The sequence below is a fragment of the Oncorhynchus keta genome, chromosome 32, assembly GCF_023373465.1.
Source record: "Oncorhynchus keta strain PuntledgeMale-10-30-2019 chromosome 32, Oket_V2, whole genome shotgun sequence".
In the NCBI taxonomy this organism is placed as follows: Eukaryota; Metazoa; Chordata; class Actinopteri; order Salmoniformes; family Salmonidae; genus Oncorhynchus; species Oncorhynchus keta.
In genome coordinates, this window is record NC_068452.1 from 2,606,186 (window position 1) to 2,632,860 (window position 26,675).

Consider the following 26,675-nt stretch of genomic DNA (forward strand, 5'->3'; position numbering starts at 1 on the left):
ATACCCAGAGACACAAGTTTAAAAAAATGTAGCCTACCAATTTATCTTATTTCATCATCATTATTTATTTCTTGTAGGATTTGTCATACTACACAAACAATTCATAGAACACTGATTTGACATTGATAAGACACAAAATAAAGACTAACATCAAAATTGGTACCATATGGAGAGAACAGAAGTGCCAGACAACACCATTTTGTTTTATCTTGTTACATGTACAGTACCTTTCATTTCTGTTGATTTTACATCTGTCTGTTGAAGTTAACCTTATAGCAATTATACACTGAATGTACAAAACTTTAGGAATACCTGCTTTTTCCATGACATACTGTAGACTGCACTGTTGGTTAAGGGCTTGTAAGTAAGCATTTCACAGTAAGGGCTACACTTGTTGTATTCGGCACATGTGAGAAATAAAGTTTGACTTGATTTGAATCCAGGTGAAAGCCATGATCACTTATTGATGTCACTTGTTAAATCCACTTCAAAATCAGTGTAGAGGAAGGGGAGACGACAGGTTAAATGATTTTATTTGTTTGTGTGCCATTCAGGCGATGGGCAAGACAAAATATTTAAGTGCCTTTGAACAGGGTAGGATAGAAGGTGCCGGTTTGCATGTGTCAAGAACTGCAACGCTGATGGGGTTTTCACACTCAACAGTTTCCCGTGTGTATCAAGAATGGTCCACCACCCAAGGACATCCAGCCAACTTGACAACTGTGGGAAGCATTGGAGTCAACGTGGGCCAGCATCCCTGTGGAAGGGCTTTCGACACCTTGTAGAGTCCATGTCCTGATGGACTGAGGCTGTTGCGAGGGCAAAAGAGGGTGTAACTCAATATCAGGAATGTGTTCTTAATGTTTTGTACACTCGGTATGCATGTGTAATTACTAGTCTGCTGTGTTTTCCTGACATCATAGGGAAACTGGTTAGGTCACAGTCAGGATAAACCCAGAGTCCTACCCATTTAAACACAAAGATGTCTAACATACCAACCTCACCCTTTTTTTAAAGCATTTTTACTGTGCATTCTATTCTGCTGTATGATTGATTACTGTGACCGTATCCATTTCCGCCAGTGCAAAGCTGTAGACAGCAATAAATTAGACAACTGATTAACAAAAGGACTGGATGAGTATATTCTGTAGCACCATAGACTGGTCTATGACACCAGGTCAATCTATCCTGGAATATCTATGTCCTTTCCTGCGGTCATCGGTATCAGCTAAATAAACCAAATATATCTTATGTTTTGTCAAATACAGTGTCAAATAAACATTACAGTGTGCTACTACTAGTATGATACATCTTATATTATGTACAATGGAATGTCAAAAATGGGATTATTTAATACAATGTCAAATGTATACATTCAAATGTAAAAACAACATTGAACATAATTGCTTTTGGGTGAGTCTGTGGAGTCCTGAGAAAGGCTACCTTTTCTACCTCATTATCCTGACATACGTTGCTCTCGTGTGGGAAAGTGAACACAATGGACTCCCCTGCTGGTCTAAAGAAGTCACTGTGATATTTCAGAAATGTCCCACTTCAGGAAACCGTTGCTCATTACAGTGCAGGAAGAGAGGACTTCAGTGCTTCCAAATACCTTGCACCAATACCAGGGTAGCTACAGTGTAATGTTGAAGTTATTTTGAGGGAAGAAATAGATAGTATACAAATGTACATCATTTACATAATCTATAGTGTCCATTTTAGCAACTGGGTATTGAACCCCAGTCTCCTGAATGTCACAAGACTGTGTTAGCCCAACGGAGGTCTGTAGGCCTCAGGCAATGTTAGTCATCACAGGAGGATGGTTCGCTGAACCATCCAGCAGCCATAATATCCCTTGGCTCCAAAAATAGTCACTTCCATTAATTTTAGTCTGGTCCACAGACTCAAGGCTTTTCATCTCCACTTACTCCCCCTCTGTTACCAGCTGTCTGGTAAAAAAAAAGTGTCATAAATACATAAAGTATATATATATTTTTAAGGCTGGTCTTCCCCTCTCAGGGCTGTGCCCCGCTGAAGGTGGCTATGGGCAGGCTGGTCTTCCCCTCTCAGGGCTGTGCCCCGCTGAAGGTGGCTATGGGCAGGCTGGTCTTCCCCTCTCAGGGCTGTGCCCCGCTGAAGGTGGCTATGGGCAGGCAGAGGAGGGAGCAGAAGGTGGGGTGGAGAGGCTGGATCTGGGCGGACAGACCCTGGTCTAACCTCCAGTCTGTAGAACTGTCAGGCTTGTAGCATACAGACACCTCACACCTGGGAGAGAAGGAGGGAGGGAAAGAGACACTGTGGTCAGAGTGTGTGTGTGTGTGTGTGTGTGTGTGTGTGTGTGTGTGTGTGTGTGTGTGTGTGTGTGTGTGTGTGTGTGTGTGTGTGTGTGTGTGTGTGTGTGTGTGTGTGTGTGTGTGTGTGTGTGTGTGTGTGTGTGTGTGTTTAACTTTACTTGTGGAGACTGTGTGGATGTGTTTAACTAAGAATTGTAAAACAAAAATGTGACCAACTGGGGACATTTTGTTGGTCCCCAAAATGGTCAAATGCTATTTCTAGTTTCTAGGGGGTTTAGGGTTAGGAGCTAGGGTTAGTTTTAGGATTAGGAGCTAGGGTTAGGTTTAGGGTACAGGTTAGGTTTAGGGGTTAGGGAAAATAGATTTTGAATGGGACCACAAGGTTAGTTGTATAAGACTGTGACTGTGACTGTGCGTGTGTGTGTGTGTGTGTGTGTGTGTGTGTGTGTGTGTGTGTGTGTGTGTGTGTGTATTCCTGTACCTGGTGACACCCTGGAAGATCTTCTTCTCATCCTGGTCCAGACACACAGCGAAGGTGGTGTTACCAGTCCCACTGACCTGCACCTTGTCCACCTTCACCTCAGTAACACTCAGTTGCTGTCAAGTAGAAACTGGCCATTAGAAGCAATACAAGTATATTATGGGACTCCAAGACTAAGCACAGTCCTGGATCAAAAACACGATCAAAGGATAATCTCCAGTGAAAGCGTTCAGGACTAGGCTTAATCTGTGTTTGTGAGACCAGCCCTAACGACATGTAGAAAAGCATTCATTAGTGGCATTAATGCTGTATTTGCCTGAGCAACAGGATGCAGTGTGTCACATTAATGTTGTATTTGCCTGAGCAACAGGATGCAGTGTGTCACATTAATGTAAGATCCAGTGAACAGGATGCAGTGTGTCACATTAATGTAAGATCCAGTGAACAGGATGCAGTGTGTCACATTAATGTAAGATCCAGTGAACAGGATGCAGTGTGTCACATTAATGTAAGATCCAGTGAACAGGATGCAGTATGTCACATTAATGTAAGATCCAGTGAACAGGATGCAGTGTGTCACATTAATGTAAGATCCAGTGAACAGGATGCAGTGTGTCACATTAATGTAAGATCCAGTGAACAGGATGCAGTGTGTCACATTAATGTAAGATCCAGTGAACAGGATGCAGTGTGTCACATTAATGTAAGATCCAGTGAACAGGATGCAGTGTGTCACATTAATGTAAGATCCAGTGAACAGGATGCAGTGTGTCACATTAATGTAAGATCCAGTGAACAGGATGCAGTGTGTCACATTAATGTAAGATCCAGTGAACAGGATGCAGTGTGTCACATTAATGTAAGATCCAGTGAACAGGATGCAGTGTGTCACATTAATGTAAGATCCAGTGAACAGGATGCAGTATGTCACATTAATGTAAGATCCAGTGAACAGGATGCAGTGTGTCACATTAATGTAAGATCCAGTGAACAGGATGCAGTGTGTCACATTAATGTAAGATCCAGTGAACAGGATGCAGTATGTCACATTAATGTAAGATCCAGTGAACAGGATGCAGTGTGTCACATTAATGTAAGATCCAGTGAACAGGATGCAGTGTGTCACATTAATGTAAGATCCAGTGAACAGGAAAAGGGTTGGACAATAACAACAACAAAAAGACCTCAAGTGAAAGTCGTGTTCTGTTAAAGTAGAAACTGCGACGTGTCTGTGAAAGTGTACATCGGGTTTCCTATCAGGTTGATCTAGAAAGAATCTCGTTCTCGGGGTACGAGAGATGTTGCTACAGACCTCTTTATGGAGTCTTTAAAGAGCACGGCGGTTTATGTGAAGTTGTTGATGTACGCAAGTCGCACCGACTCGATCTGACAACATCCTGCTCACCTGATTGTAGCCTTTCTTAGATTTGTTTGAGTTCTGCCTTTTCAGTACTTCTGTCATTGTCAACTGCAAGCACTCCATCTTTGAATCTGAAACCGTGGGGGAAGGAAGGGATCAAAACAGGATGTCTGCGTTGACGAAACAAACTTTCAAACCTACAACTGATTTGGCTGCTTTCTAAAAAGCGTGAGCCCAAAAAATGTCCAATTCATGAATGAACCCAGAACTTTATTTTACTGTAGTTTATTTTATTGCTGTCGTTATATCACCTAGTTCCTCTGGATTCTTGCAGGCTTTGGTCAGGTTGATGGAGGTGCACACTTTGTCTTTCTTCGTCCATTGACTTCTCCCACTGATGACCACCTGAGAGAGAAAAAGAAGGAGAGAGAGAGAGAAATACATCAGAGATGCATCAGGCAAAGATAATAATGATTCATTATGCAGTTGACACGGTCAGTATGTTTCTAGAAGGATGAAGAGCTGCTGAACACCATCTTACCCTGTTGTAAACCACCTCTAACATCAGAGGGACTGCCTCCCGGTCGCCATCGATCCCAAACCTCTTGCTCGCGGCACCTACAAAAAGGACAAACACAGAGCATTCCTATTAGGATACAGCCATAGAGCTGAACATGATGCTGAAGATGAATAACCAATCATTGATGATGATGAATACGAAGAATGATGATTTATACATTTAGTATCACTTTGTTTTTAAAAAAGAAAAAATCGATGGAAGAGATTCAGTCATGTAGCATTGAAGAAACGACATGGGGGAACAAATGAGACAAATTGAGTCTCTGAATCATAGATTGAAACAACAGATGTTCCCATAGCCATAATCCACCCAGACTTCGGACTCCCGGCTGCATATTTTCTAATTGGAACATCTGAACTGCCTGTTGTTTATTATGGGCCGTTTGCTAGGAGACTGAGGCAGATGTCCGTACCCATAGCCTTGATGGCTCGTGTCCCTGCGGTGTGGCCCAGCTCTAGGGAGTGAAGGAAAACCTCTGTCCTCCTCTCGCCTCCAGCTAACGTCATCTACAACCCCAAGGACATCAAGCAGTCAACACACACATTTATAACATGGAAGGTTGAGTGCAGGAGATGTGTGGTGTGTGTGTGTGTGTGAGAGAGAGAGAGAGAGAGAGAGAGAGAGAGAGAGAGAGAGAGAGAGAGAGAGAGAGAGAGAGAGAGAGAGAGAGAGAGAGAGAGAGAGAGAGAGAGAGAGAGAGAGAGAGAGAGAGAGACAGAGAGAGACAGAGACAGAGAGAGAGAGAAAAAGAGACAGAAAGAGAATCCAGGCCTCACCTCAGCTTGGTAGAGCTGCATCAGTGCAGGCCTGGTGGCATGGCGACAGTAGTACAACACCAGGTCAGCCAGGATGGGCAGACGATCCTCATAGGAACTATCATACAACTCGGACTCCATCTTCGAGGTTTGCTGCAAGACACAGTGAACACCATTGACTGTGGGTGAGACAACACATGATTTTTTTCATCATATTTATCATTTGATATGTCACACAAAATGTGGTCTTACTTGACACACCACGTTGGCCGGTAGACTGAGCAGGCTCAAGGTGTTGCGTTCGTACCAGGGGTCCAGCATACCAATGAAATGGGCTATGTCGTTAGTGCTGTCTTCTGTGCCAAGAATGTTGAGCTCCTAGAAGAACAATATGTCAGCCTAAACAGCTATCAACCCATTATCTAGAATTGAGGTTATGCTTTAGAGCTGATGTTTCTTATGGTGCACCAAAAACTAACATGGTTTGGGTCCATCTCATCAGGAAGTGAATTGAAGTTAAATTTATAAATTGAAAAAACTTAATATTATAAATAAAATGTCAATTATCTCCCCAATTGACTTGAATTGAAATATAATTAACCCCAACCCTGATAGGGACACTTAAAAAGAGCCACTATACTATAAACCTGATATGGCCACTTAAAAAGAGCCACTATGCTATAAACCTGATAGGGCCACTTAAAAAGATCCACTATACTATAAACCTGATAGGGCCACTTAAAAAGATCCACTATACTATAAACCTGATAGGGCCACTTAAAAAGAGCCACTATACTATAAACCTGATAGGGCCACTTAAAAAGATCCACTATACTATAAACCTGATAGGGCCACTTAAAAAGAGCCACTATACTATAAGAGTTGTACTCACTGTACAGGATGTACTTCCTCTCCGTGGGCTAGCTGACTGGCCTCCGGGGCTAGGGCACCTGGGACTGGGGCACCTCACAACACCGTCCCTCTTCACAGGCACAAAGAAGAACTGCAGCCGGAAGGCTCTGCTGAGGCTCGGGCAAACGTTCTCTCTCTGGCGTAGATTACTATAGGCCCTCGCCACCTTGCCCGCCACATGGTCGGCCCCGAACACTACCACCCTCAGGGTGGTGGCATTACTATTACCCTCCTCGTCACTGCTCAGGATGGGCCTCCGGCGGAAGCACACATGCTTGAGGGCCTGGGGGGTACAGGGGGTCTGGAACAAAGAGTCTGGGCTGCGTAGGTGCACCTGCTGCGGGAGGGAGTTGGAGCGCTTTGAACGAACAGGGACAAAGTCCGTAGCATCTGGGCTGCCGAGGCTCTTGGCTCTGGTCAGGGACTGTGTCTTTGTCTTGAAGAAACGGGAGAAGTGCTGGCTCCGACGAGCCGAAGCTTTGGTTGACTTGCCGGATGATGGGCTCCTTTCCAAAGGGGAGGGGCTGGAGGTGGCGTCCTCTGGGTCTTCGTAGAAGTCGCTGTCGATGCCGGAAGTGACTGAGAGAATGGAGGGGGTGTAGGATTCGGACAAGTTGGAGTACATGGAGTCTTTAGAGGCAGTGGAGAGGGAGGAGACGGTGGAGAAGGTGGAGGCTCGGTGGTCCACGCTCCAGCCGTTGTCTCCGACATGTCTACGCACAAACTCCTTCTCTCCCTCTTCCTTCTCTCCCTCTTCCTCCTCCAGGTCGAACTCTGCATCTTCCTCCCCCTCCTCACCATCACCCTGACCACTGGAGGTCTGGAAGCCGGTTAGGTCATGCTCGTTCTCCAGAATGGTGTTGAGGATGTCTGAAAATCACAAGGACACAGTCTATCAGTTGCATGTACTGTAAAGGACCGTCAACAAATTAATTTGTCACAATCCAAGTTGAAACCATCAAACAGAAAGGAAAGAGGAACCAGACTCAAGGGGGATCCCATGACAAGCCATTTCATGAGAGACTGAAGAACAAAGTCCTTTACCAAAGTTGTCCTTGTCCCAGTGAAACATGTAGCACTTGGCTGTGGGCAGTGGTAGCGTTTGCAGCATTCCTAAAAACAGAGTAAATACAACGAAACAACATTTACACACATTGTATGGACATTTTCTCCCAGTTGCCTCATTATGACAAATCAATACACTGGTTAGGCTCCACCCTCTCACCCTCAGACTTCCTGACATCGGACGCTGGGACGCCCATCCTCTCCCTCAGCCCCTCCAGGCCCTGCGTCACATGATCACGGCCTTTCGCCGGGTCGTCCATGGCAGCGGCCATCTCCAGGACGTCCGTTACCACGGAGAAGATCTCCACCAGCACTTCTAGACTCTTGACCTGTGGCGAGAAAGTCACGTTGTGTTTCTGTACAGAAGATCGGTACTAACAAACTATCAAACTACTAACCGTTGATTTTGACCATGATGGGTAAAAACTAACAGATTACACATCCATCAAGACTAACAAAATCTTAGCTAAAATCACAATTTCTATCGGTATCTCTATAGCGCTCCAGTGGTATATTGCGTCGTCCAGTACCTGCAGGGCTTTGTGGATGCTGGCCAGGGTGTACTTGGTGCCCAGGGTAGCCTGGTAGGCATGTTTGATCAGGGTGATATACGTCTCTCTCTGGGACCGTTGGATACTACTCAGTTGGTCTGCTACAGACAGGAACTCAGGAGGCACCTCACTAGGGTTCATCAACAGAACCGTCCTATGGGGATGAGATGACATAGGGTTGACATGGTGGAAAACACAGGGGTGATAGGAGGTCTGCGCTCTAAAAAAAAAAAGTGATTATTATTTTTCGTTGTTGCATGAATTCTAGAACAGGAAGATAGAAATGCCTTTGTCTCTCGGCACACATGCAAAGTCGTGTATATAAACACACACCCAGTTACAGGGAAACAGAACAAGGGGAACGCTAACAGAAGAAAACCCCACAGAGTGAAAAGGAAGTAGTGATATATTGGGCAGGGAAGGGGTGTGGAGAACGAATAACTGAAGTGGAGTTCCAGACGTGCGTGTCGTAAAACGTAGCAGTTAAACTGTTGACAACCTACATTGTTTTTGAGCGATGTTTTGAGGTGGCCAGGCCTTGCTCTTCTCTCACCAGTCTGTGATAGGATATGCCTGTGAAGTGAACACATGCTGAATAAGTTGATTTTTCTTTGCACACTAAAGTATTGTATTGCACACAATTACATCATCATTTGATCTCACAACATCACAAAATAGTGATGCCCATTCACACCACTGCAAGCTCATTCATTCATTCATTCATTCATTGGCCTGTACCTGACGTGACTTTCTCAGATTTCAGTCTTATTTTTTATTCGATCTGTCATTATCCTCTTCCAGGTAGTTGACAGGATGTTATAGTTCTGCTTTTTTTCTTTTGTGAATTGAAGTATCACACAGGCTACCACAGAACCGTCAAGCACTTCTCCATTATCAATGGCACATGTTTGAGCAGACACGTTTACCTAAACCTGATTATTAATTTACCTAATTTGATCAATTTGAGGTGATCAAGTTAATCCGATTATGTTATATCTACAGTGCCTTCACTTATTCCACATATAGTGGCGTTACAGCCGAATTCAAAATGGAATTGAATTGTAAAATAAAATCTTACCCATCAACACACAATACCTCATAATGATAAAGTTAAAAACAGATTATTTTGGCTAATGTATTGAAATTGAAATACAGAAATATCTCATTTACATAAGTATTCACACCCCTGAGTCAATACTTGTAGAAGCACCTTTGGCAGCAGTTACAGCTGTGAGTCTTTCTGGGTAAATCTCTAAGAACTTTCCACACCTGGATTGTGCAACATTTGCCCATTATTCTTTACAAAATTCTTCAAGCTCTGTCAAATTGGTTGTTGATCATTGCTTGAAAACCATTTTCAGGTCTTGCCATATATTTTCAAGTAGATTTAAGTCATAACTGTAACTCGGCCACTCAGGAACATTCACTATCTTCTTGGTAAACAACTCCAGTGTAGATTTGGCCTTGTGTTTTAGGTTATTGAAAGGTGAATTAATCTCCCAGTGACTGGTGGAAAGCAGACAACCAGGTTTTCCTCTAGGATTTTGCCTGTTCTTAGCTCCATTCCGTTTCCTTTTTATCCTGAAAAACTCCCCAGTCCTTAACGATTACAAGCATACCCGTAACAAGACGCAGCCACCACTATGCTTGAAAATATGGAGACTAGTACTCAGTAATGTGCAGGGTTGAGTAGGTTACTTTCTAAATGTACTCCGTTACAAGTTACCCGTCCAAAATTGTAATCAGTAACGTAACTTTGGTATTACCCAAACTCTGTAACGTAATCTGATTACATTCCATTACTTTTAGATTACTTTCCCCTTAAGAGACATTAGAAGAAGACAAAAATTTATGTTACCAATTGAACAACATCTATTACAGGATAAGTCAATGTTAAAGTTTACATAGCTAGGCTTTCCAAGTGGCACAGAGGTCTAAGGCACTGCATCGCAGTGCTAGCTGTGCCACTAGAGGTCCAGGCTCTGTCACAGCTGGCCGTGACCGGGAGACCCATGGCACAATTGGCCCAGAGTCGACTGGGTTAGGGGAGGGCTTGGCCGGCCAGAATGTTCTTGTACCATCGCACTCCACTCCTGTGGTGGGCCAGGCGCAATGCACGCTGTCGTGGAAGGATAAGAATTTGTTGGTAACATTTGTAAGATGTTTAATATTCATCAAATGTGTGTAAGTTACTTCTCATCAGAATGGTATTTTTGTATAATACTGTGGCGAGGTTGGCAGTTATCTGTTCTATGTCAGGACTAAGTTGCATGGGCCACAGAGAGGGGAGAGGTCAAAGTGTCATCATGTGTAAACATATCTTTTACTCCCTACCTTTCCCAGTGGGGAAAGGAGGGTTGCAGTGTCTGGAATCATTCTATGCTCCCTCTAATGTTGCTTTTATCTTAACCTATAGCCTCATTCTCCTCTCTGTGAGTTTGTCCAGGAGTTTGTTTTTAGAGTGGGTTGTATCTAAATGACAATTTGATATATGCCTGTTGATATGGAGGATTTGGTTTATGGTTCTGGGGTTTGGGAAAGGAGACAAAGCTGAACGATGAATTATGTCTATGCTGTCTGACTATGTGTGTCTTTGCTATTAAAGGAACTAAGTTGCATTGTCAGAGAATTCACTGAGAGACACAATTTATCTGAGAGTCACAGGATTGTGATAGAGTTCATATAATTAAAGATGGACTTTTATAACTAACTCTGACGTGTGTGTGTGGTTTGCTCCCATGATTTGGTAAATAGAGGAAATTTCCACGACAACGCTCACACGGTCACCAGGTGTATGGTGTTTCCTCCGACACATTGGTGCGGCTGGCTTCCGGGTTAAGCGGGCACTGTGTCAAGAAGCAGTGCGGCTTGGCTGGGTTGTGTTTCGGAGGAAGGCATGGCTCTCGACCTTCGCCACTCCCGAGTTCGCACGGGAGTTGCAGCGATGAGACAAAACTGTAACTACCAATTGGATACCATGAAAAAGGGGGTAAAAATAAATAAAATAAAAAGTTTACATAGCTGGCAATATATGGATGTTAAATGTTACTTTATGGGTTGATTCTTCTTCTACCCCATCGCTTTCTACAACATATAATACGATTCAATTATATCTTTACATTAAAAAACAAAGCCTGTCAGAATTCCAGTCATTCCAATAAATGTTATACCCCTTGATCTTCAAGAATAGGACTTAGAAATATGGAAGTACAGATTAGCCAAATAGTTTTATGACCCCAAAACTAAAGACTTATTAGCCTGTTGTTTATGATTTTGTTGTCATGGAGGACTGATTGGGATCATTGATTCAAGTTGAAAAATAAATGCTGCGCTCATGGAATGGCATGCTTTGCCAAGAGTGTGCAAAGCTGTCATCAAGGCAAAGGGTGGCTACTTTGAAGAATCTAAAATATATTTTGATTGGTTTATCACTTTTTTGGTTAGTACATGATTCCTTGTGTGTTATTTCATAGTTTTGCTGTCTTCACCATTATTCTACAAAGTAGAAAATAGTACAAATAAAGAAAAACCCTTGAATGAGTAGGTGTGTCCAAACGTTTATATTTAAGTCCAAAAATGGATGTAGCAACTTCAGATTGCCTCTATGTCTATCAACATTTTGCAAATTTGAGCATGTGTCCATTAGGCCTATGGAATTATTTTATCAGCATGAATTAGATTGAGCAATAAAATCCCCACTTTGATTCCATAGGCTTGGATCCGCACTATGCAGCTGTTGCAAGAGCACATTTTTCACTGGCTGTCCACTGGTTTCAAAAACTATGATTGATAGGAAGTTTAAACTTCTTGTATTCAACCATTATTGGGTTCAAATACACATTTAGATTTGTGAACAGCCATCCACAACAACCACAATCTGTATGACGCAAATAGCTAAATGAGAGCAGCAGCATGATTCACATCAATGCGCTATGTAGATATCAATAATGAATTATATCCCGTTTCGCCGTAGACTCCACCACTGCTGGCATCCTGACCTCCAAGCTTTTATTCAAGTTGGATAATCTTTGGATGCCGACAGCAGTTTGGTTGGACTGTAGCCTACAAAAGCCTATTCCTGCTCTTTTCCTATGATCCATCAAACACATTTGGTGTGTCATCATAGTGTCTCTGACTTGTGGTCAGACTTTCTCAGGTTGAACAAACTTAAATTTGCCCCTTTTTTCAATGCTGACTTGAATGTCATTGAACAAACAGAGAAGTGTCAAATATTTTCTTCCGCAAACATCCATTCTGATTTTAAAAGTAATCCTCGAAGTAACCATCTAGTTTTTTAAAAGTATCTGTAATCTGATTACAACATTTTTGCTAGTAACGTCACGGATTATAGTTACCGTTTTTTGTAATCCCTTACATGTAACAGATTACAAGTACCTATATATAATCCGTTACTCCCAACCCTGGTAATGTGCTGTATTGGATTTGCCCCAAACATAACACTTTGTATTCAGGGCAAAAAGTGAATTGCTTTGCCACATTTTTGCAGTATTACTTTAGTGCCTTGCTGGAAACAGGATGTATGATTTATATTCTGTACAGGCTTCCTTTTTTCACTCGGTCAATTCGGTGGAGTAACTATAATGCTGTTGATCCATCCTCAGTTTTCTCTTATCACAGCCATTAAGCTGATTTAAAGTCACCAATGGCCTCGTGGTTAAATCCCTGAGCGGTTTTCTTGCTCTCTGGAAAGTGTGTTAGGAAGGATCCCTGTATCTTTGTAGTGACTGGCTGTATTGATACACCATCCAAAGTGTCATTCATAAAAAATACAAAAAATGTGGGACAACTCAATGGGTGTGAATACTTTCTGATACTCACTGTATTTGTGTTTTATCTACACTGCATTATCTGTTTGAGTCACTAGGGGTCAGTCACTGATCATGGTTGACAGAGCCACAGTACATGACATGGGGTGTGTTCATTATGGAAACTGTTTAACGTTTAAGAATCAAGTGGAATCAATCAGAGCAAACTAAATGAAACGGGGAGGGACCCATCTGAATTTGTCCAATAGAAACTCTTGTTTGCGTTTTCTGTGTTTGGAGTAAACAGTTTATTGCAAAATGTTTTGCAACAGAATCGGCGTAATGATTACAGCCCTCAGCAACTATGGGTGGAACCATTGGGAGAGAAGTCGACGTAGGCACTTGTTGCCTCACAGAAAAAGGAAGGCTGTCTTACACATATCCATTTTTGACCTCATATTAATTCACAGTCTACATCATGCTCATCAATTTATTTAACGAGGCAAGTCAGTTAAGAACAAATCCTTATTTTCAATGACAGCCTAGGAACAGAGGGTTAACTGCCTGTTCAGGGGCAGAACGACAGATTTCAGCTCAGGGGTTTGAACTTGCAACCTTCCATTTACTAGTCCAACACTCTAACCACTAGGCTACCCTGCCAACCTAATGAAGTAAATTAATAGTTCAAAACCCCCATAGAAGTATGGGGTAGATATAAAACCTAGAGTAGCCCACGTAATAATAATATATGCCATTTAGCAGATGCTTTTATCCAAAGCAACTTACAGTCATGTGTGCATACATTCTACGTATGGGTGGTCCCGGGAATCAAACCCACTACCCTGGCGCTACAAGCGCCATGCTCTACCAACTGAGCTCTACCAACACGTCTTTCCATGTTTACCTGGGGCCTTGAGTTCCTGGTGTAAGGTGGAGAGCAGTCCTTTACACACGCTGCAGTAAGGCTCTGGCCAAGTCAGGAAACAGCCAAACACCTCACAGGCCTCCTCCAGCAGCTCCGTGGCAGGGGGACAGAAGGGGGTCTGCAACCAGAAAAACACCTAGTTAGAGGTAACTAAGGTTGGGGTTTTCATGTTTGATTTATTAATTCATTGATTGATTGATTGATTACCGTTACCTGTAACAGAGTGGAGGAGAACATGATAGCGAGGGGAGCCACTAGCTCATACTGACACTGATCCTGGACCTGCACACACATATCCAGAACCAAAAGTTAATTCACGTATCCACACTTTACAGTTTCAGTTCTCAATTCCCACCACAAGACGGCATACTGCTCCTAATCACATACTGTAGATCAGACTAAAATCCCACCTACATCCTGTAGAGGCTTGGGGTCATCATGACATGTGACCATAAGAATCTAGGTCATAGCAGCATCCTAAGTAGAGCAGTTATGATAGCCTCTGCCCTTTCAGTAATGACCTGTGACCCCTCACCTCTCGGGTCTTCCTGAGGATCTGCTGCAGGAGGATGAGGAAGTTCTCTGGGTCTCTCTTCACCAATTCCTCCAGACTCCAGCGGTTCAACGACTGGCCCGCCGTGCACATCAGGACTGAAACACACACACATGTCACATCACATCAGAGGGAGCATGCCACATTGAGTAACATGTTTATGAAACTAAAACATATAGCTTCCCTGAAGGGTACACAGTGTACTTCAAACAAAATAATAACATCATTTCAACACAGTATGTGGCAACAAGGTACCTCCTGAAAATGTGATATAGAAAACCACAGTGTGTAGGTGTATGATATCTGACTCAGTTGGTGCTGCTACGCTTTACTATACTAACCGATCCTACCCCCTCACACTACCTCATCATGCTTCCAGGCGCACTGCGGTCTATGCCACCACGTCTCTGTGTGTGTGTGTGTGTGTGTGTGTGTGTGTGTGTGTGTGTGTGTGTGTGTGTGTGTGTGTGTGTGTGTGTGCACAACTTCCTCCACAGCCAGTGTCAACGTTGATACTTCCTCTAGCACGTAATAACACTTCTCTGACAGTTTTCAACAACAACAGACTCACTAGACCTACTGGGCTTCAGATATACCTGTCACAACGAACAGTTCTGGTGCTCAGAAGTTGAGAAAGAACAACAACTTACTGCCAGTGTGGTCTGACTGATGACTGATGATTTTCTTGTGGAGGGGTTTTAACATGTTGCTGGACACTTGAAACGTCTCATGCTATTTGATATCATGTCGACTTTCTGTAACACCACACTTAGAAAATGTTCCTGCAGTTTGGATCAATACTGTGACATGAGCTACATGCAACAGTGACAGGCCTGCCTGTGAACTGGCCTGATTTCCATTCCACATGAACAACCATATTATGCCTTTCTTAAAGAAATAAAGGACTGTATGTCTCAAATGAAATACACTGGGAATCAAATTCCCTGAGAACGAAAACTAAGTCACCAACGAAGAGATGAAATACACCCGCCCATGTCCGACCCTGCTCAGCTCAGATGAGGCTTACCGTTCCAGGGTTGTGGCGCCGTGGGGCTGGGTCTGAGCCCATCCAGACATCGGTCCAGAGCATGCTGGATCCGGTCCTCAGTACACGACGTGTGCTGCATGTCTTCTCCCGGCCTGGAGTAGAAGAGAGGGATAAGAAGATAAACATCACACCTCTCTCCATTCATCCCTCTCTTTCCGTAAACGCATATTAGACTTATCGGATCAAGGAAGTAAACACAGGTCCAGTTTTGCGTCTAGGTATACTTCGCAGGGGACATTTGAGAATGCCCTCATGAGTTCCGTGTAAAAGCCACAAGACAGATTTCAGGGGGATGGAGAGATAAGAAAAACAAACTGTTATTCTCTCTTCCTTCCCTTCTTATAGTTTGTTATATTTCTATGGCCCTTCATAGGCATCGCCCTCATCTGTGTTACTGGGAATCACATAGAGACAATAGGATACGGGACTTCCTGATATTAGGACACACAACAGGGGCATGTTCAGTAGAAACCAAACGATTTGAACATGTTTTGAAACAGAGAACATGAACGGGTATATTATAAAATAACATCACATTTTTCGGCTTCAAAATGTTTCTGTTTCACGCCTGTTTCGACCCAGGTGTTAGGCTCTATGGTTGGGCCTTGTTTCAGTCGTGTTATAATTGTGTTGTATCTCCTGTTATTCATGACAGGGTGAGGGTGTTGTTTTATAACAAGCAATTTCATTGCTTTCACTCACAATCACAGGAGTTTCATGTTTCTGTAATCCAGTCTCTGCATCAACGTAATAAGGTCCAATAACAGTCACGTTAATAAATGTACATTATCTCCTCAAAACTACTGCAGGCTGATGAATTTGCTGTTTAATACTATAATAACTGGCAATAATTTGTTAATAATTGTGTAATTTGACTAAAATGTCTAATTGCTTTTCACAACAATCTTGACTGCAGATTGATCAGAAATGCCTTTCTAGGGAGTTTTTCCTAGCCACCGTGCTTTTACACCTGCATTGTTTGCTGTTTGGGGTTTTAGGCTGGGTTTCTGTACAGCACTTTGAGATATCAGCTGATGTACGAAGGGCTATATAAATAAATTTGATTTGATTTGATTTGATCAACAGCCAGACGTTTTTTGTTTTTGGTCAAGACTTAATGATACAAGCTGCAGATGTCTCAAGAAAGTCCTGTAAAAATGACTGCCAAAGACATTGAAGTGTTGTTGACCAGCTACAGTAATGTAGGATACTGGACATTCACAATAGAATCAGCTATTGTATTAGCCCGCGTGCCAATCTATTAACGCTATCCTGCCAACTTCGTATCACTCATTGCCATACCTTTGTCCTGACGGTGAGAGCGGCAGAAGTTGGCAAGAGCACAAACAGATCTGGGACCAGGCTTCTAGTGTATGAATTGACTGTACACATTCTAAGATTCCAATATAGGGACATATCCAAAAGGTACTGAATTAGGCAGCAGCCGCACCACGTATTGTCCTCCCTTGCCCCACTGGGGAACTTTACCATGGGTTATAGAGCCCAGGGTTGGGGTTTCCGACGTGGACAGTGCAGCTTCCTTTGTTGAGTGGAAACAAACGTTTTTCATAAGACAAGACACTTCAATCCCTCCCACCAACTAGTGTTTGTATCCAATAACAGGCTCAAAAACTCCCCATCGAGACAGAGAAATCCCCTATAAATCCCACATGTGACTGATAATGTGTGCCAGATAGCACCGCGCTGCATATGAATCTGTGCCTATGAGTGGCTCACACAAATGCACAAAAGGTCAGAGGAGTGATCGCCATGGTGATTAGCGGTAATATCTCACCAACGTACGGTGAATGAAAAACCCACCAGACACCTGCTCTGAGGGAACTTACCCTGATTCTGACCAACCAAGGCTCATCTATGAGTGTTCCTCACTGGCCTTATGTTGATACAGAGATAAAGCTGAAACATAAAAATAGACTAAGTCAAAACAAGCACTACCTCATTCAAAGCATTTTATAACCAGGAGCAGGTTTCATTTGGGTCCTGGGAACCGACTTTTTTAAAGTCACGTTACAGGGGCCACGGGTTAGACGAAGCCAAACTTTCTCATTCAGCTGCTGTTGAGCGAGGCAATGATATAAATGGTCACAACGAGAAGTCTCCATATTTTTAGGTCTTGTGGGGGACTTTTCACAGTATTGACCAAAGGACAGGAAACGGTCATTGTGTACAGATATGAGCCTGGGTGGCCACACATACACAAAGAAACAGACAAATACCACAGGAGGTTGGTGGCACCTTAGTGAGGGAGGACGGGCTCGTGGTAATGGCTGGAGCAGAATCAGTGGCACGGCATCAAATACACCAAACACATGGTTTCCATGGTTTCCATGCCATTCCATTCGCTCCATCCTGGCGATTAATATGAGCTGTCCTTCCCTCAGCAGCCTCCTGTGACACACACAAACACAGCGGGGCCAGAGAGCAGAGAGTCAGACGGATGGGGAAATCTAGGGTTACCCCCGGCTCCAGAAGCTAACCGGCGGGGCGCCCCCGCCATTTAAGGCCCCTAAGGAACCACGAGAGGAAGAGCATGTGAACAAAGGCCAGGGGGGTCAGAGTAATTCAACCATTATTTTCCAGCACCACTACTGTTAACAACAATATGGTGAACCCTGACAATAACAATAGAAGCCACATAAACGACACTCCCATACAGCCTTGTTCTCAGCCCCCGTCGCCCACGCTAAAAGGTGTATTGTATCCCCAGAAGTGTTATAGCCTGGTCTGAGATCTGTTTGGTCTGTCTTGCCATTGTTTGGCTTGACAATGACCATAGGATTTGACAGAACAACACAAACAGGTCTGAGATCAGGCAAGACGTGTTACGAGCGGCACGGTCAGCAGGTGTAGGAAAGTTACTGTTTGATACTAACCGGTAAATTACCCACCGGTCATTGTGGAACTATACTGTGTTGGACACCGGCCAGGTGGAATGGGAAGGAACTAATAAGTCATATAAGTTCTGATGGTTGTATCCAGTCTCGGGTCAGATGTTGACTCTGGGTGTAATAAAGCAACTCTTATGATCTCATTTACAGTAGGACATTCAGAGTGAGTCATCCACTGCCATATAATGGCTGACTGTAGGTTATGAATTTATTTAACTGATTATGTAGTGGTATGAATGCATTAAGTATGGCTCATGAATGTGTAATTAAGTCAAACAAAGTAATACCAACATTTTCTAAACATCAGTGACTGTCAGTGACTGTCAATGTAACAATAGCATAGATTAACAGGCTGTTCTAGAAAAATTATATTCGGGTATTGAATCATTCTGTTTACATGGCAACTATTGACCATATATGAAACTGTGGGTTTTCATAAGAGGATGTATGAATGTCCTTAAACGTCAACAAGGTCACTTCCTCATTTTCAGCTGTTGCAACAGAGGTTAACAAGGAAAGCTGACTAAAAGTCACATGTCTGTCTCTAGGTGCCATGTCCCCAGTCTCTCCTTTCTCCTTCACATCACATATCATTTTGGAGTACCATACACTCTTAGAATAAAAGGTGCTATATAGAACCTAAAAATGTTTCTTCGGCTGTCCCCATGGGAGAGCCCTTTGAAGAACCCTTTTGGGTTCCTGGTAGAATCCTTTTGGGTTCCATCTAGAGCCCTACATACATGTAACCAAAAAGGGTTCTATCTGGTTCCAAAAAGGGTTCTCCTATGGGGACAGCCGGAGAAGCCTTTGGGAACCCTTTTTTTCCTAAGAGTGTAGCATCTGCAGGTTTTCCACTAATCCCTGATTTCAGCCCAAGGTGCTGGCATGACACATCCAATCTCATCCAATTAATCAATTAGGATCAGTTAGATCAACTGATCAATACGAACAACTGGCTCCCAGTTTAAACCAAAATACTTTGTGGATTGGAGTGCCACGATCAAGCCAACAACTAAGTCATACTGCGCCTGACCGAACATAACCTGACTATTTATTCTTATTGTCAGCAGATGTATAGGTCAAGCCTGAATGGGACTCAATCCTGGTGGGGCACCCTTGCACACAGCTGCAGATGTGGCATGACGAAGGCCCTCAAGTAATCTCAAGTCAACAGCAACAAGATCTTCAGCTTGCCGCTCGCCGGGTTGCCAGATCTGTGTATGCTTTAGCCAAGCAGATCTGGCAACCAGGGTAGCCTTCCACTCTGCCTGTACCCTCCATAGAGATCTTATTAAATGACTATGTGTAATTCTATGGTACCCTCCTTTCAAAAACAGTGTAATAGCCATGACAACGAGCAACAGATCTGCCAACCAGGTTAGCCCGCTTTCTTCTCTGCCTCTACAATGCTCTACCCTGAGACACAGTGTGAGACTCTTTCTTCTTCACATCTTTCCTTTCCTCTTCCTTTTGCCCAGGCTGATCACATTTCCAACAGCTTCCAAACAGGAAAATAGCTCCCCAGCTCTGGAAGGGAAGCAGGTGCCTGTCCATTGTTGTGGTGTGATCAGCCTCTCAGATAGACTCCCACAGACAAGGTAGGAGGTGGTGGATGGGGGTCTCATTGTACTTTAATTGATAGTCCCATATCCCCATCCAATCTTCCTCTGTTGGGTTTAAAACACTGATGGCCCCCTCCTCTCCTCGTATCACCTTACCCTCCGTTGTTTCTCTCAACCGGACCACTGCATGAGCACCAGCCTCGAAAACAAAAGTTGAACAATAACACGATAATGCTCTGCTGTAAATTGTTTCCTCTTTTGTTCAATGCAACTACCGGCCAGCGGGTGTCTTTCGCACGTACAGGCCCAACCAGGTACAGTGGGATGCAGTGGCGGGGTATCAATGATGGTAAAGTCCATTAGGCTTTATGGTGGAAGTATAGAAGCGGCCACATCTGCAGTTACTGAACACTTACAGTTGAAGTCGGAAGTTTACATACACAAAGGTTGGAGTCATTAAACTCGTTTTTCAACCACTCAACACATTTCTTGTTAACAAACTATAGTTTTGGCAAGTCGGTTAGGACATCTACTTTGTGCATGACACAAGTCATTTTTCCAACAATTGTTTACAGCCAGATTATTTCACTGCATCACAATTCCAGTGACTCAGAAGTTTACATACACTAAGTTGACTGCCTTTAAACAGCTTGGAAAATTCCATAAAATTATGTCATGGCTTTAGAAGCTTCTGATAGGCTAATTGACATAATTTGAGTCAATTGGAGGGGTACCTGTGGATGCATTTCAAGGCCAACCTTCAAACTCAGTGCCTCTTTGCTTGACATCATGGGAAAATCAAAAGAAATCAGCCAAGACCTCAGAATAATATGTGGAGGTCTACAAAATAATTGTAGACCTCCACAAGTCTGGTTCATCCTTGGGAGCAATTTCCAAATGCCTGAAGGTACCATGTTCATCTGTGCAAACAATAGTACGCAAGTGTAAACACACGCAGCCATCCTACCGCTCAGGAAGGAGTCACGCTCTGTCTCTGGGAGATGAACGTCTTTTGGTGCGAAAAGTGCTAAACAATCTGAGAACAACAGCAAAGGACCTTGTGAAGATGCTGGAGGAAACAGGTAAAAAAGTATCTATATCCACAGTAAAACGAGTCCTATATAGACGTAACCTGAAAGGCCGCTCAGCAAGGAAGAAGCCACTGCTGCAAAACCGCCATAAAAAAGCCAGACTACGGGTTGCAACTGCACATGGGGACAAAGATCGTACTTTTTGGAGAAATGTCCTCTGGTCTGATGAAACAAAAATAGAACTGTTTGGCCGTAATAACCATCGTTATGTTTGGAAGAAAAAGGGGGAGGCTTGCAAGCCGAAGAACACCATCCTAACCGTGAAGCACGTGGGTGGCAGCATCATGTTGTGGGGGTGCTTTACTGCAGGAGGGACTTGTGTATTTCACAAAATAGATGGCTTCATGAGGGAGGAAAATTATGTGGATATATTGAAGCAACATTAGTCAGGAAGTTAAAGCTTGATTGTAAATGGGTCTTTCAAATGGACAATGATCCCAAGCATACTTCCAAAGTTGTGGCAAAATGGCTTAAGGACAACAAAGTCAAGGTATTGAAGTGGTCATCACAATGTCCTGACCTCAATCCTAACAAAAATTTGTGGGCAGAACTGAAAAAGTGTATGAGAGCAAGGAGGCCTACAAACCTGACTGTTACACAGCTCTGTCAGGAGGAATGGGCCAAAATTCACCCAACTTATTGTGGGAAGCTTGTGAGAGGCTACTGAAACATTTGACCCAAGTTAAACCATTTAAAGGCAATGCTACCAAATACTAATTGAGTGTATGTAAACTTCTGACCCACTGGGAATGTGATGAAAAAAATACAATCTGAAATAAATCATTCTCTCTACTATTATTCTGACATTTCACATTCTTAAAATAAAGTGGTGATTCTAAATGACCTAAGACAGGGAATTTTTACTGGGATTAAATGTCAGGAATTGTGGAAAAACTGAGTTTAAATGTATTTGGTTAAGGTGTATGTAAACTTCCGACTTCAACTGAATCTGACGAAAAATATTTTTTACGCATTACAGTCTGCTGTGAGGTCCTTAGTGTACACCCTAAACATATTTTATGATTTGATTCAGCACACATTTAGACAAGTGATAACAGATCCACAAGGTGAATGAGAGTTAGAACAACAGTGTCATTATACACAGACTTTGATCCTCACGTCCCCAGTAAAGATATTATATGAGGGAGTGGACAATTATGCAAATATGGTCTGAAATGCATTATGAACTACGAGCCAGGTTTGATATAAGACATGACTACCAAACCTCCACACTGTGTTGTATACTGTATATATATATTCACATTTATAACTAAACTGGCAGTTAAAATATCATGAGCACATTATATGTAAATAAGGCAAATCAGTCAGGTGTATAATATGTGACTGCTCTAATCCATGCTTTACTGTATAATGTGCAATGTAGATATAGTATATGCAATGTGGAAGACCTGGGGGCGTGTTCAGGTGACATTCCGATAGAAATATGTTGAACAAAATATGTCAAACGAACACGCCTCTCTGACATATAGAATAAGGAATCATGTCAGCTCGATTCACTACATTTCTATCTGCAACGTTCCACGTTTGCCTACTGAACGTAACCCTGGGTGAGTGAGGTGTACATCTTGTGGAAAGTTGTGTGTAGAAAGTGTGTGTAGAAAAACGTAGATTTTGGAGATAGATAGGACTGGTAAGGAGGTAAACAGGAAGAGAGGTTGTGCAGACCGTACTGCATGGCGTTTTGATGTGAGTGCTAACCAAACGATCTTGTCTGCTAAAAATGGGTGTTGCCACTTTCACTTGTGCTTGGAGATAGATATAGGGATGTAGGCGACTTCCAATCGCATGCTGAAGAGCGCCAGGTAGCCTAGCGGTTAAGAGTGTTGAGGCAGTAACCAAAAGGTTTGTGGTTCAAATCCCCGAACTGACTAGGTGGGGGAAAAAAATTGGTTGATGTGCCCTTGAGCATGGCACTTAACCATAATTGCTCCTGTAGGTTCTCTGAGTAATAGCGTCTGCTAAATGACTTTGGTTAACAGTTTGCTAGTGTTAGAAATATCCTCAGTGCTCACAATAAGACTGAAACCTAAACCGGAAACACACTCGCACATCAAGAGCAGATTATTAGAAAGTGCATTTGGAGATATGAAATAAATGATTCTGTTTCATTCTGCCTTTGCCAAAAAAACTGTGAATCCACACTGATGATTGCGATATGGATTAAGTAGTTCCTTGTGTGATATTATAATAATTCTTTGAAAAACTGCAACACCCAGCTGCAGAGGCCATTTCTCAAAATTTTACTCATCTTTGAAGAAAACACTGAGTAGAAATATGCTTGACTGTGACAGAATTCCACTTACCCACCGAGTGCACTCGGAAAGTATTCAGACCGTTACATTACAGCCTTAATCTAAAATTGATTAAATGCATATTTTTCTCATCAATCTACACACAAAAAACCCATATTGACAAAGCGAAAATTGTTTTTCTAATTTTGCAAATGTATTAAAAATAAAAAACAGAATGCATTGAAGGTCCCCAAGAACATGGTGGCCTCCATCATTCTTAAATGGAAGAAGTTTGGAACCACCAGGACTCTTCCTAGAGCTGGCCTCCCGGCCAAATTCAGCAATTTGTCAGAGAGGGGACCAAGACCCCGACGGTCACTCCGACCGAACTCCAGAGTTCCTCTGTGGAGACGGGAGAACTTTCTAAAAGGACAACCATCTCTGCAACCCTCCACCAATCAGGTGTTATTGTAGAGTGACCAGATAGAAGCCACTCCTCAGTAAAAGGCACATTACAGCCCGCTTGAAGTTTGCCAAAAGGCACCGAAAGGACTCTCAGACCTTGAGAAACAAGATTCTCTGGTCTGACGAAACCAAGATTAAACTCTTTGGCCTGAATGCCAAGCTTCACGTCTGGAGGAAACCTGGCACCATCCATACAGTGAAGCATGGTGGTGGCAGCATCATGCTGTGGGGATGTTTTTCAGCTGCAGGGACTGGGAGACTAGTCAGGGTTGAGGAAAAAATTAACGAAGCAAGGTACAGAGATCCTTTATGAAAACCTGCTCCAGAGCGCTCGAGACATCACACTGGGGCGAAGTTTCACCTTCCAACAGGACAACGACCCTAAGCACACAGCCAAGACAACGCAGGAGTAGCTTCGGGACAAGTCTCAATGTCGTTGAGTGTCCCAGCCAGAGCCCAGACTTGAATCCGATCGAACATCTCTGGAGAGACCTGAAAATTACTGTGCAGCAACTCTCCCCATCCAACCCGACAGAGCTTGAGAGGATCTGCAGAGGAGACTGTGAGAAACTCCAAAAATACAGGTGTGCCAAGCTTGCAGCATCATACCCAAGAAGACTCAAGGCTGTAATCACTGCCAAAGGTGCTTCAACAAAGTACTGAGTAAAAGGTCTGAATACTTATAGAAATGTAATATCAGTTTTTTATTTTCATAAATTTGCACAAAAATATATAAACCTGTTTTTGCTTTGTCATTATGGGGTATTGGTGTGGAGATTGATGAGGGGAAAAACAACTTTAGAATAAGGCTGTAACGTAACAAAATATGGAAAAAGTCAAGGGGTCTGAATACTTTGCGAATGCACTCTATACCTTCAGATTACTGTAAGTGGTGCGTCAATCAACACACAGTTCTACTGTAAGTGACAGGTGGGGTATTAGAGTATTATAACTGTTGTCCTCTGTGGCTTGGTTGGTAGATCACGGCGTTTGCAATGCCAGGATTGAAGGTTCGATTACCGTAAAAATTTGCATGAAGAATGTATGCGTGCTCGACTAAGTCGATTTGGATAAAAGCATCTGCTAAATGGTGTATATACAATAACTGTTTGCATGCATACTGTATCCATGCAACCAACACATACTACCTATTGTGTATTAGAAGTTACAGTACAATCACAGGCTGTCTAAAAATAAGTTCCCAAAATGCTGCTTGGTGGGGGTCTGCAAGTTACCTTCCTTGTGTGTCAGTGACATCATTTTGACAGCCTTTCCCATCAGTGTAACAGCATCTACCACAAACTCATAAACAGTTTCATAAGCCCAGTTGGGTTTGCAGGTGTTGTTTCTGATAGTCACCACATTTTAATTGATCCATTTGTGGAATTTGTAAGGAAAATTACTATCAGTTTAATGGATAACTACCTCAACTAACCAGAATACCCCATCACCAGAACTTTATTAACTATCCTTATTACAATTTATTTATTTTATTTAAACTTTATTTAACTGGGCAAGTCAGTTAAGAACAAATTCTTATTTACAATGACGGCCTACCACGGCCAAACTCTAACCCGGACGACACGGGGCCAATTGTGCACCGCCTTATAGGACTCCCAATCATGGCCTGTTGTGATACAGCCTGGAATCAAACCAGGGTCTGTAGGGATGCCTCTAGCACTGAGATGCAGTGCCTTCGACCGCTGCGCCACTCGGGAGCCCTATAATATTGCCTCAATACCCTTTTCTTACACCCCTGGACCAACCCGCCAGGCACAAACTCAGAAACACAAGCATTGAAGCAATGCTATGACGCTTGGGCATTGACTATCTTTATTCGATTGTCTAGTCTAGTCCCAGGATTAGTGCACAAATGTTCCCTTCTCAGATGTATGGAACCAGTATTTTCTCAGTTTGCAGTTGTGGGCGCAATGGCAACTAGAGATTTTCAACAATAAGGCATCATCCACAGATGAAGACAATTGACAATACTAACTCATACTCATATCCTTAATTTGAATATAATATAATTTTAAATGTCTGGAGTCATAGACACTTGATGAGTACTTCACAAATTGTCCAGATGTTATATTTCTGAAACGGCTCTATTGTCTATTATACTAGATTTAGGCTCCAGTAATTTAGCGTGGGTGAGTTTGGACCTCTTGGCAGTTGCTCGACTCGGGTTTAAGTCCAAGTCGGGGCTATCCCCTCTACCAAATTCCCCCTTAACCCTCAACCTTCTGGCCCGAAGCCCAGTGCACCATCGACTGTGCCACAAAAGCATGCTCATCCATTGTGAAAAGACAATAGCCTGGTAGGCTTACAACCACAGACAGCCCACTAGTCCTCCACACCAGATCCCCTTTAGGAGACAAGCCCACTAGTCCTCCACACCAGATCCCCTTTAGGAGACAAGCCCACTAGTCCTCCACACGGCTTACCTGCTGTTATCGTTCAGTAACATCCATAGCCTTTTGGTGTTAGTTTGTGTGAAAGCCCCTCAGGTCCAATGACTCCAATCCCACTGCCATTCATTCAAAAGAGAGAAGAGGGGGAACACAGATGAGCCACATCCTTCACTAGTGCTGTGTATGGCTCCAGAGGAACAACAGCTGTAGATTACCACCAGTCACAGTAGCCGCAGTAGTAGTAGTGGAGATATAGACCCTGCACACGCAGAGGGTATGTGTCAAACAGGAAGTGAATGAGAGCGGTGCATGTAAGCACAATGAGGAAGGCAGAGTGTGGGTGTCTGTTGGCCTCCATAAAGGAAGTAATTTGTATCATTTGTTTGTTTCCCTGCTATTTTCATGAATAAAGATGTGTTTCATTGTTTTGAATGTTGGGCTTTGATCTTTCAATCTATAGTTTTGACTGGCTGGGTCATTGATTTTTATAGGATTGACCATTATTTATTACTAATCCCAATAGTATTTTGCCCCGTCTTTGCAAAGGTAGTTTTCACATATCTCTTCTACCTGATACACTTGAGAGTTTGTCCAAATTCAAGTTAATTAACATGACAACTGAAATCTGAATTGTGTGATTAATAATAAAAGGATACTCATCTAAAAAAACAAGTACTTGTAGTTTTACACGGACT

At 42.9% G+C, this 26,675-nt stretch overlaps 1 protein-coding gene across 2 annotated transcripts; it reads right to left on the reverse strand.

The window, feature by feature from the left end:
* Window positions 1–40: 40 nt before the first annotated feature.
* LOC118371628 (phosphoinositide 3-kinase regulatory subunit 5-like) lies at window positions 41–26,249 on the reverse strand. 2 transcript variants are annotated; one of them, XM_052490322.1, is made up of 20 exons: window positions 26,014–26,249; window positions 17,547–17,699; window positions 17,138–17,207; window positions 15,270–15,382; window positions 14,225–14,340; window positions 13,903–13,971; window positions 13,669–13,807; window positions 8,502–8,571; window positions 7,978–8,152; window positions 7,608–7,776; window positions 7,427–7,495; window positions 6,363–7,252; window positions 5,723–5,848; window positions 5,492–5,623; window positions 5,128–5,221; window positions 4,677–4,753; window positions 4,447–4,540; window positions 4,181–4,266; window positions 2,776–2,891; window positions 41–2,265 (listed from the first exon to the last, which is right to left on the reverse strand). In XM_052490322.1, exons 3-20 carry the CDS (start codon window positions 17,161–17,163, stop codon window positions 2,118–2,120), a joined length of 2,709 nt encoding a protein of 902 aa, XP_052346282.1. In that variant the 5' UTR covers window positions 17,164–17,207; window positions 17,547–17,699; window positions 26,014–26,249; the 3' UTR covers window positions 41–2,117. The 2 variants fall into 2 exon arrangements, with proteins under 2 accessions (XP_052346282.1, XP_052346283.1); XM_052490323.1 differs by lacking the exons at window positions 17,138–17,207; window positions 17,547–17,699.
* Window positions 26,250–26,675: the final 426 nt, after the last annotated feature.